At 36.1% G+C, this 12,249-nt stretch overlaps 1 protein-coding gene across 1 annotated transcript; it reads left to right on the top strand.

Annotated features, from left to right (window-relative positions):
• Positions 1-5,209: 5,209 nt before the first annotated feature.
• On the top strand, positions 5,210-10,097 carry smtla (somatolactin alpha). The gene is made up of 5 exons (XM_039647640.2): positions 5,210-5,225; positions 5,455-5,645; positions 7,399-7,512; positions 9,110-9,289; positions 9,355-10,097. Exons 1-5 carry the CDS (start codon positions 5,210-5,212, stop codon positions 9,559-9,561), a joined length of 708 nt encoding a protein of 235 aa, XP_039503574.2. The 3' UTR covers positions 9,562-10,097.
• Positions 10,098-12,249: the final 2,152 nt, after the last annotated feature.

The following is a 12,249-nucleotide window of genomic DNA, read 5'->3' as shown; positions in this document are numbered from 1 at the left end:
CCCTTCTGAGTTTAACGTGAACTGTTGTAATTAGTCTATTGAAAGACATATGTCATGTCCAGAGCTGACTTGAACCAGATCCAGCGACACCTAGTGTTCACCTAGTGAACTTTTTTTTTTTTTTTTTTTTTTCTGATTCAGGATCTGGCATTGGGGCCTTTTTTGAACCTCGGGTGTCTTGAAGTTGCATCTCTTTTGTGGTTTAACTTTTCACTTTGAGCTTAGTGAATGCAGGACATGTTTGACCTTGTAGTTATTTGCTTGAATAAGTTAGTTGAACTGCACAGTTTGCTACACTTGATTGCATTTATTTTTATTTTTTTATTTATTTTGATGTTCACGATGTGAACACGATGTGATGTTATTTAATTTGCTTTATTCATTTAAAAAAAAAAGGATTCAGAGTGAAAATAAATACACGTGGCAAAACTTGATCACAGCGTGAACTGATTTTATGATTATGATTATTTCCTGAAAGAAAACAAGGGAGGCAAAAAATTAACAAAAACAAGTTCAGCAAATAATGGACATAAATATAATATGTTCGTCTATTGGTTATTGTATGTTTAATTACCTAGAAATCGATTGACCTATTAAGCAACAACATTTATCAGAAAGGATCTAATACAATAATAACAATAAATAAATAAACTATAATAAAAACATTATATATGTATTAACAAAGAGAGTTAATGTGCACCATTGAAATGTATTTATGTATGTATTTGTTATTTTTTTTTGTAATTATTATATGTAATTATATAAGTAATGAGTAATGTGTGATTTCAGAATGCAAAAGATTTTGTTTCTGTACAAATTTCTAACATTTTTAAATTCAAGATACATTTACATGACAAGCAAAATGACAAAATATTACGTTTCTGTCGTAATTAGACATCTGTAAATATCTGAGAAAAATGAACTTTTTAGGCAGATATTATTTTCAAATTTTAAGTATAAATCCATTCAATCCAGAAAGACTTAACATCATGTCATTTTGAATCAGTTTTTGCTTTCTGAATTAAACCAATTTGAGAAAGTAAAATTTGAGATATTTTAAGGCAGGAAGAAATTATTTTCACAGGAAAACATCATTTTGAGAAGAATGAATTTTAAAGGGGACTTGAAGAATCTGTGTAGTGTAAGATTACTGGAAAGCAAGACTAAAATACAAAGTAAGAGGCAGTTACATATAACATTTTTAGTGTATTTATGTCAGCACACCTCATTCCCGAGTCAAAAAATAAAGCAAAAAAAAAAAAAAAAAAAAAAAAAAAAAAACATGGCAATGAGAAGAAAATTGACACGTGGATAGAGATTAAGACTAGATTAAGAGATTAAGACGTTTGATAGGTTTGGGTGGGACAGGTGACAAAACAATTTGGGCTGCAGGTGTTTGCAGGAGGATGTGTGAATAAATAACAGCTTCTGACGTCCAGTGTGTCTTTGGACAGCTACTGTTTCTCATCCTCCTGATCTCATTGGCACTCAGACCGACCCTTTGAACACTGTGAAGTGAACTGCTGTGACCCCGAAAAATCACTGAGTCACTGCAAAGGACAAAGAAAGGACAGGACGATTTAATGTCAATCACAATTTAAAATCAATTGAGTGAAGTGAATTGACTCGATCCATTGAGGAGTGATTATGATCAGTTCAGGCGGGCTTTATACGACGATGGACAGATGATCTGCAGTTACGTAATCAAAGAGTGCTTGGGTTGAACTGGTTTCCCTCAAAGATGGCCGCCGCTGGAGAACTGAGATGTATAGATTCCGCCATCACGTCTGTTTTACGAGAAATCGACAGCGCAGTCCTTTTAATAGACGAACAGAGAACTGCAATCAAGGCATTTGTCGATCGGAAAGATGTGTTCGACGTCCTTCCTACGGGATTCGGCAAAAGTGTAATTCACCAGCTGGCTCCGATGGTCGCTAAGAAGATGGGACGCAATGAAAACCCTGTGGTCGTTGTGGTTTCTCGTTTGGTCACACTCATGGATGACCAAGTAAAAGAAGCAACACTCATTATTTTACTACTGAGTAGTTGAGTTCTGTTGACAACTATGTAGCTGACTTACTGCATTGCTCGGATTGGTCGTAGGTCTATCCAATTGAGTGCAGAGTTTTTTGTTTTCCTGCTTCGGTTAAGGCACGCCTCATAATCAAAGACCTATAAAGCAGTATTAGACTCGCATTATGAATAGAATATGAGTACGATGAAGTCTACCCATACTGCCTTTGCGCAGCGCAATTTTATTCACACTGCTAGGTAATCTGGATACCATGGACCAGATTTTTGCCTCAGTGAGGGGACCAATCACAGAACGGGAAGGGAGCAGCAAGACGATGACGACGTCTATAGAGAGCCTAAGTCCCTCCTACCCTATCTCACGACCAATTCGTACGAATTCGTACGAATGATTCGAAAGTGGCTAATTCGTACGACCTCACTCGTACAAATTTGTACGATTTGTCTAAACCCATGTGACGGTTATGTTTAGAGGCGGGGTCAGGGGTAGGTCCTTCGTACGAATTCATACGAATTTGCTAATCCGTAAAATATGTACGAATTAGCTTAATCGCACTAATTCGTACGAATTAGCTAAATCGTACTAATTCGTACGAGTGAGGTCGTACAAATTGTTACGAATTAGCCACCTCGTAAAATTCGTACGAATTCCCGTGAGATCGGGTTGGTCCCTCCCCTTCCGGTCGACTACCATGAGACCTTATTTCGGAAAAATTTTGAATGGTAGTCAATGGCGAGAGACAACAAATATTTTGATCTCGTTTGAATTGTGCCCTGAATTACACATATGATGTTTGTCAATTTAAAAGATACATTTTAAAGTAAAGAAAGTCGCAGTTTGATGTAAAACCGTTGAGGTATAAGACTGTGAAAATACGTAATTACAAAGACTACAAACCCCAAAGGCGCACATTTTCTCTCAATGAATGTAGCTAACTTTACTTTACTGAGGCTGTCTGTCATTGTTTCTATAGTCTTACGTTATAATCTGAACGTTACGCCGTCATACCTGAGTGTACCAGACTGCACATACACAAGCAGCGGATCTCACTCGTTGTTTCGCTTCCTGGGAGATGTAGTTCATAGAGCGATTTTCACATAAAACTAAATGTTACTCTTCTGTTTTATGACAAACTGCGACATTTTTGACTTTCAGAATTATCTTTTAAGTTGACAAACATCATATGTGTAATTGAGGGCACAGTTCAGACGGAATAAAAAGATAAGTTGGCTCTCGCCATTGACTACCATTCATATTTTTTTTCCGAAATAAGGTCCCATGAGCCGGAAGGGGCGGGACTTAGGCTCTTTATACGACACACCGGGGCAGTTTGTTTATACCCATGGATCCAACATGGTAGCAGACGCGAAGTTACCATTGAAGTTACATAGTTTTGCAAAGTTGTTTATTGCCAAGGAATTTTCTGTTTTTTGTGTTGAAAGTTTTTCTGGAAAAAAAAAAATTCCGGTTTTGCCCTGAAAATGTAACATATATTAAACTGTTATTATAGAGTAGGTGTGTTGGATTACATAAATAGACGAACACATCTATTCTGCTGTCTGTTGGTTCTGCTATAATGTGAATCGGACCAACAAAGTGGGCTTAATTCTGAAATATTTACAGACTCAATCCATCCCTTTTGATGTTCAAATTGGATTAAGCCACATTTGTGTGGTTTGGGGACTCAAATATGTAGGACAAATCAGCATAATCGAGAGGAGAATTGCTATATTCAGGACTTAATGAAGTCCGCCGCCCACCTGCAACGGTGTTATTTCAGTATCCTGATGTGGATTATGTTCTGAGAGAGATTCTCTTGGCTGGCAGACTATAGGATCTTTGAAAAACTTCATATATCACAGAGACAAAATCAGCTCATCTCAGCAACCGCCTGCTTCCCGACTGGAAGAGAAAAGCTTTAAAGATATGTGAATCATATGAATTGTCTAATAAATACAAAAGATACATTCTAGAGATAATATGATACAAAAGAACCTCAAGCGTATACAAACAAATACAAAAAAAAAATCCAGGGAAATTCAAAACAGAAGCAACAGATTCCCAGATCTGTGCTTTGGTTGGTGACCTGACAGAATATTATGTATGAACCATTGTTGGTGAATACCTATTATTTACTTATGATACCATAAACTTAACCCACTTTCTTTATATATATATATATATATATATATATATATATATATATATATATATATATATATAAGAAACCCCACCTAAAGGATTATTAGGAACACCGGTTCAGTTTCTCATTAATGCAATCTAATCAACCAATTTTTATTTATTTATTTATTTATTTATTTATTTAGAAAAGGGACAGTGTACATTAATAAACATTCTTAAATGTAAATGTACCCAATTTAGCCCAAAGGCTAGTTTTCATTGGTAGTCCCTTTGCCAGATGTTATTAGGCTCGTAACTAGAAAAAAAAGAGTTAAAAATTACAGCAATACAACAGTCATAAAACTAGAAGTATACAAAAAGACAATGTATATACAGACACAATTAAACCAAAAAAAAAAAAAAAAAAGAAAGTAAAAATAATTTAATTAAGTATGAAAGAATAGGTCTATAATAAAATTAATAATAAGGTTAGTAATAATAATAATAATAATAATAATAATAATGCATTAAGGGCTCCTGGTCAAGACAATCTCCTGAACTCCAAACTGAATGTCAATTTTCAATTTCTGGCCCTAAACATTTAAACAGTTAATTGTTATTGTAAAAAATAATGTATTGTTATCAACAAAAAAAACATAAGTAGGCTTTATATAAAAACATTACATATACTGTATGTTACAATACTATACTGTTTAAGCATATTTTTGTAGTCTATAACAAACTACGCATTGTCCTATTGTTTAAAAGTATAGCTTGACTGTAGCTTAACTATAAATAAGCTGCTAGTGTCTTGGAAAGCTATATTTTTAGTAACTTCCCATTCATTAATAAAAAGCTGGATTATTTTGAGTGGTACTCATTGAGGTATTGGTCACACCTCAGGTTAAAGTCTTGAATATGAAGGAGTCTGAAGAGAAGGCCACGTCTCTTCTTACACTAAAGCAGGAGCTGATGAATCTATGGATCTCTGACAATATTATATTAAGGCGATGTGTGCCTCTAATTCAGGCAAGTGGCCATAGACAAATCTGCAAAATGAACAGGGTTAAAGGTATATTGACTCCAGATCTTTATTAGTTGTTGTTTTTTTGCAAGGAAATCTGCCTAGAGCTATAGCCTTGAAGAAATGCATTCGCTTTGTAAAGAAAACAGAGTTCGCTTATTGAACACATTTCAAATACGCAATGAAAAGTGCAATCTGCTGAAAGTAAATATTTCTAAGGCTTATTGGCCTTACAGACTTTCCAAAGCAGTGAATTACTCTGTGTGTGTTTCTTTAGTTCTGCAGCTCTGGCTGTGTTGTGTGTCGCTCTGGCGTTTCTGGGTTTCTCAGGCCGTTCCTCTGGACTGCAAGGACGAGACCGGATCTCTCACACACTGTACTTCAATCTCCCAAGAGAAACTTCTAGATCGTGTCATCCAGCATGCAGAGCTCATCTACCGTGTGTCTGAAGAGTCATGCACTCTTTTTGTGAGTGAACCCTCTCTGTCCATTAATCAAAGTCTATTGACATTTACTGTTAACTCTAGAGCATATCAAATGATTTATTATAGCATATGAAGTTATAGTGGTAACACTCTATGGTTCATTTGTTAACATTCACAACATGCTTTAACTAATTAACTAACATGAACTAACCATTTGTTATTGTATTTGTTAATCTTTCACTGTAAAAATGAATATGCTTTATCTAATCAATAAAATTGTGGCAACAGATTACAAGCAATATTATGAATTAAATTGAACAAATTAGAATTGAGTAAAACTTAATCAAAATATTCCTTAAATGTTAACCAATTTAAAATGAGTAATGTTTACACCAAAAAATTTAACAAAAATATCTGAATAACAGACAGACGTCAAAGATTAATTATTTTACATTATTTTTATTTTATATTGCCAACATTGAAGACATCTGATGTGATCAAGTAGAATCACTGAAGGAGAAAACCGTCATTTTAAAGCAAAACTAAAACAAACGCTGATCACCACAATGGTGACTTAAACATACTTTCTAAAAAAAAAGTTTTACTCATTTTAAATGGTTAACTTTTAATGAATTAATTTGATTAGTTATTACTCAATTCTATTGTTAAATTGAATTAATAATATTGCTTGTAATCTGTTGCCACAATTTTTTTTATTAGATAAAGCGCATTCATTTTTACAGTAGTTGTTCGTTGTTTGTTCATGTTGCATTAACTACTGTTAATAAATACAAACTAGCATCACATAAGATTAATAAATGCTGTATAAGTGCTGTTCATTCTTAGTTCATGTAGTTAACTAATGAAACCTTATTGTAAAGTGTTACCGTTTTTGCAAATGTTGGTCCCACTTTATTTTGTTGGTCCCCTTTAGACATTCTGTTGACTTTAACTATAGCTCTCATTAGAGTATTAGTTGAGAATTGGTGTATTGTTAGGTTATTTCTTGACAGGTGCAATTACGTATATCGACAGACAACGCATTCTCACCCCAAGGCGTCACCTTTGACCATGCTTCAATATTTGACGTTTTAGGCGCCCTTTAGCGTCACTTACATGACGCGATCCTACGGCGTCATCTAACTGACGCTAAAGGAAAGCGTCAGTTAGAGGACGCGGTTATGTTTAGGTGTGGGGTGGGGGTGGGATACACGCGATCCTAGGGCGTCATCTAACTGACGCTAAAGGGCGCCTAAAGCGTCAGATATTGAAGCATGTCCAAATGCTTCCCAAGGCGTCAGTTAGGTGACGCCTTGGGAGTGAGAATGGGCTGCGACAGAATGTCTAATGTGGACCAGCAAAATAAAGTGTTACTTGTTGTTTTTTTCTTCTTCTTAAAAAATTCTAAATCAGATAACCAATTTCATTTAACCTCATCAGCTAAGATATTATTAGCCATACTGATAGCAAGTTTCTTTCATTTAATGTCATTATTCTGTTTCATTTAATCAACCCTGCCTCATTATTGTCGGCTGTGTGCATGACTTTGAATTAATGAGACTATAATCTTAATGAATAATCAGACTCATTATAAACACTGTGAGATGCCTATCAGTCTAGCTAGATCATTTCACTGTACTTAGATGGATTGTCTCTTTTCAGTAGGAAAATATGCAGAGAACATTGGTGTAATTTCATTTATCATTTCAAATATTTATAACGACGGCTTTACTGTGTGGTACTGCTCTGAAACCAACATTCAATGCAGTTATCCTTTGTTCCTGTGTGTCCAACAGGAGGAGATGTTTGTCCCGTATCCTCTGCATGCTTTGAGAAACCAGGGAGGAAACATGTGCCACAGCAAGCCCTTCCCCATCCCAAACTCCAAGAGTGAGATTCAGCAGATATCGGTGAGGAGATGCCAGTGTTGTGTTTCGTTGAATAGAAATGGGAAAGAGGGGGAAAAAATGCATGTGTTACATATCAAACAAGGCAAACCATTTTGACTGGGAAATAAGACAAAATACTGATTAAGCAAAAATACTAAATGTTTGGGGGTTAATCTTCTTAAACGGCATCCACATCCATGCATGTCAACGCCGGTTGAGCGTTCACTGGATCCATGTTTTCCAGCTCGGAACAAACGAGCTCTGTTTAACTGGTAGACTGCACTAACAGAGCACTGTCTTGTTCGTCTAATGCACTGTTGTGTGACAGCTCTTTCAACTGAGAGACTAACCTTTCTTTACAACTAAATTGCCTCCATCGACAAATAGGCTGTTTTCTTTTCAATATGTCCTTTGCCCACACCTGCTGATATAGATTTGAACATTTCCCTCAAATTGCTTTAGCTTAATGAGTCTTGTCACCCCACCACTGTACGCAGCCAAAGTAGACACATTTTTCCATTTGATTTAGACATTTTATAGTCTCTGAAAATTCATCTGAAACTACAGTATATAAAAAGCATTGCAAAAACATAGAAAATGGATTACCTCCCATAACTTCTCCTTCACCCGGAGCCTGTCTGCTTTATGAAGGCTCGACTACTGTATTCACAATGTTTAGTCTGCTTAAAGATACAAAATCTATCTATCTATCTATCTATCTATCTATCTATCTATCTATCTATCTATCTATCTATCTATCTATCTATCTATCTATCTATATACTGTATATATTCATCCATCATCCATCCATCCAATCATCCACACAACCCATTCATCCATCCATACAACCCATCCATCCATCCACACATTCCATCCATCCATCCATCCATCCAATCATCCACACAACCCATCCATCCATCCATCCATCCATCCATCCAATCATCCACACAACCCATCCATCCATCCATCCAACCACCCATCCATCCATCCATCCATCCATCCATCCAATCATTCACACAACCCATCCATCCATCCATCCATCCAACCACCCATCCATCCATCCATCCAACCACCCATCCATCCATCCATCCATCCATCCATCCATCCAACCACCCATCCATCCATCCATCCAACCACCCATCCATCCATCCATCCATCCATCCATCCATCCATCCATCCATCCAACCATCCATCCATCAATCCATCCATCCATCAATCCATCCATCCATCCATCCATCCATCCATCCGTCTATCCATCCATCCTTCCATCCATCCATCCGTCTATCCATCCACACAATCCATCCATCCATCCACCCACCCATTCATCCATCCAACCATCCATCCATCCATCCATCCATCCATCCATCCATCCACACAATCCATCCAAGAAATCATGACATTTCTCCCTATGCAGAACCTTTTTGGCATTAATGGTTCTTTACTGTAAAATGTAATGTTTTTTTATGTTCATATATACATATATATATATATACAGTCTAGGGGTGGAGTAAATGCTCCTTTTGTACTGAAGAAGTTCTGAAGGCTACAAAACAAATGTCACAAATGAAATGAAATCAATATCTAGATCCCTTTGACGTCTCCACTGTGTTTTCTGCAGGACAAATGGCTCCTTCACTCGGTCCTGATTCTGGTGCAGTCGTGGATGGAGCCCCTGATGTATCTGCAGACTACTCTGGATCGTTACGATGACGCCCCCGACGCTCTGCTCAACAAGACCAAGTGGGTTTCTGATAAACTGCTCAGCCTGGAGCAAGGGGTGGTGGTCCTCATCCGCAAGGTAAATCAGTGAGAACACTAACATACCTCACACGCTGGCGTCACTTCACCCTGGTTTCTCCACAGATGCTGGATGAAGGAATTCTGACGTCCTCATCCGTCATCGAACACGCGCTGGCTCCGTCCGATGGACAGTCTCCGGAGGTGCTGGAGTCTGTCCTCAGGGACTACAACCTTCTCACCTGCTTCAAGAAGGACGCCCACAAGGTGGAGACCTTCCTCAAGCTGCTCAAATGCCGTCAGAGCAACGCGCTCAGTTGCCTTTCCTACTAAATGTGCTTCTTACATGGAAAGAAAAAGCTTTATTTTGAAGAATATGTCATATTTAGAAAGCATTGAATGAGACCCCTGAGTGTGAAAGTGTGCTTTTGGCTTTCTGGCTATTTACTGTAAATGGAACCGGAATAGACACGAAGCTCACCGCTCTCTCACACAATCTGCATTCTGCACTATTGATTCCCTCGCTTCTTTTCTTAACTTGAGTTTGTATGCTATACCGACTCTTCGTAGTCTTTCAATGTCTCCCCGGGTCTCCGGTGAGTTGGCTGGCATGTTTTTTTCTTCTTCTTTTAGTGGAGATAGTTTCACCTTTGTATTAGTTAGATAAAGAAAAAGCTTGTGATACAGAAATATGCTAATGAAACCGCAACGCAGACTGTAAGTGTTTCCAGTGTGTGTGGTGTGGGATGAGGGATTTGATCTGAGCTTTAATTTATGTATCAACATAGTGGAAAACTACATGAGATAAAAATATAATACTGGCCAGCACAAGATTAAGAACAGAGGTCTGTAAAAAAATGATATGCATACTTCATCATATTGTACATATCAATTTTAATAAAGAGGCATATAATATGTATCTCTCAATGTGTTTTTAAATCTATCTATCTATCTATCTATCTATCTATCTATCTATCTATCTATCTATCTATCTATCTATCTATCTATCTATCTATCTATCTATCTATCTATCTATCTATCTATCTATCTATCCATCCATCCATCCATCCATCCATCCATCCATCCATCCATCCATCCATCCATCCATCCATCCATCCATCCATCCATCCATCCATCCATCCATCCATCCATCCATCTATGTGTCTGTCTGTCTGTCTATGAGAATGCGTTGGTCTATCTATCTATCTATCTATCTATCTATCTATCTATCTATCTATCTATCTATCTATCTATCTATCTATCTATCTATCTATCTATCTATCTATATTTATAAATTAATATAATTTGTTATTTGATTTAGGGATTTCATTCCCAGTTCAAAAATCAGGAGATAAACTGTACTTGAGAAGCAATACTGCATAAGATAAGAAGATTTCCGAAAATATATACGTGAATTGTACATGTGATTGATGCACAGCATAAGCATAAAGAAATATAAGACTAATATATCTTTAAATAAAAGATAAAGAAACAAAACAAACAAACTATTCAACATACAGCCTTTGAAAAGTCTTGATTCTTAAATAAATGTGTCTTCATTTTATTTTATTTATTTATTTTAGCCGCATTATCTAACAGTAATTTTCCATCTAGACAGCAGGAGGTGAATATTAGTAAAGTTAGTGAATCACTTTTTAATAGTTTGGCTCCCTCACGGTTATGCCCTTTTTCTGAGGGTTAATTGACTGTTATAATTATGACCAGAGGCTAGGAAAGACAAACAACAGGCCTGTTAAAAATGTTAATGAGGCGGTGGTGCTCTAAAGCTCTGTCTGTAACCGACGGCCATCGCGATGGTAACAGTGGTGTGTTATTAAAGAAAACAATCATCTGGGAGCAAAAGCGAGACCTGCATCATCCTTATGATCCCTGTCATGGAAACAACACGTCATCCCATCTTCACTTCTCTCATAGCATTTGCAAAACAAAACTGTCATATTTTTCCCCACTCCCTCGGTTAAAAATACATGGTAGTAGATCCGAAGTGTTAAAACATTCATAATGTTCTTTTAAATGGCTCGACGGATAAGTCACAGATTTAGAAACATAAGTATTAACATTCTACTCTATGGTGTCTAGTTGCCATGAAACCTGAATTTTGTCACATAATTCATAACTTGAGACAGGATTTGGATGTGTCCTTGCATTCACAAGAAAGGATTTCATTATTTATCAGTGGAATAAAAGACATTTATTTATTTATTAATACTTTCTCCTTTTTTTTCTTTCTTTTTTTCAGACCCAGTTCCAGTAATAATACGTTTCAAGAACTCATTAATATTAGATTTAAAAAGTCAGCTTCAAATATGCCATAGTGTCCTGCAAAGTATTTCAAGTTTCAAGAATCAAGGCCAATGATTTCATTTTTCTTCATGCATTATTCTGGACCCAAGTGCAGATGAATGATTGAGAATTTAACCCACACCATTAGATGGCACTAGACCTCTATAGTGCAAAAACTACACGAGGGAAAAGTGGGGGCATGAAGAAAGACATTTTCCCCCCATGTAAATATTCACACCCAAATCCTTCAAGGGCGTAGGCCTTCTCCAACAGCCTAACATTAACAACTTCAAACTTGCCCTGTAATTGGTGGATGTGTGCTAATGTCCTGAATGTACCTAAGAAAAAAGGCTGATTCATGTATTTGTTTATTTATTTCAAAGATTTTAGATGCAGTATTAACATCAAATGAACATTCTAGTTATTTTCTTTGATTTATTTTAATGCCATGTTTTGTTATTTTTAGGGCTGTCAAACGATTAATCGGCGATTAATCGCATCCAAAATAAAAGTTTGTGTTTACATAATATATGTGGGTGCACTGTGTATAATTATTTTATATATATATATATATATATATATATATATATATATATATATATATATATATATATATATATATATATATATATACACACATATGCTTGTATATATTTAAGATGTATTTTCATGTATATAGATTTATAATATATATTAAAATATAATTTATATTATATA

The sequence above is a fragment of the Pimephales promelas genome, chromosome 10 (assembly GCF_988280905.1).
Source record: "Pimephales promelas chromosome 10, fPimPro1.hap1.1, whole genome shotgun sequence".
NCBI classification, from domain to species: Eukaryota; Metazoa; Chordata; class Actinopteri; order Cypriniformes; family Leuciscidae; genus Pimephales; species Pimephales promelas.
Note: the sequence above shows the minus strand (reverse complement) of the source record. Positions and strands in the feature narration are given on the sequence as shown.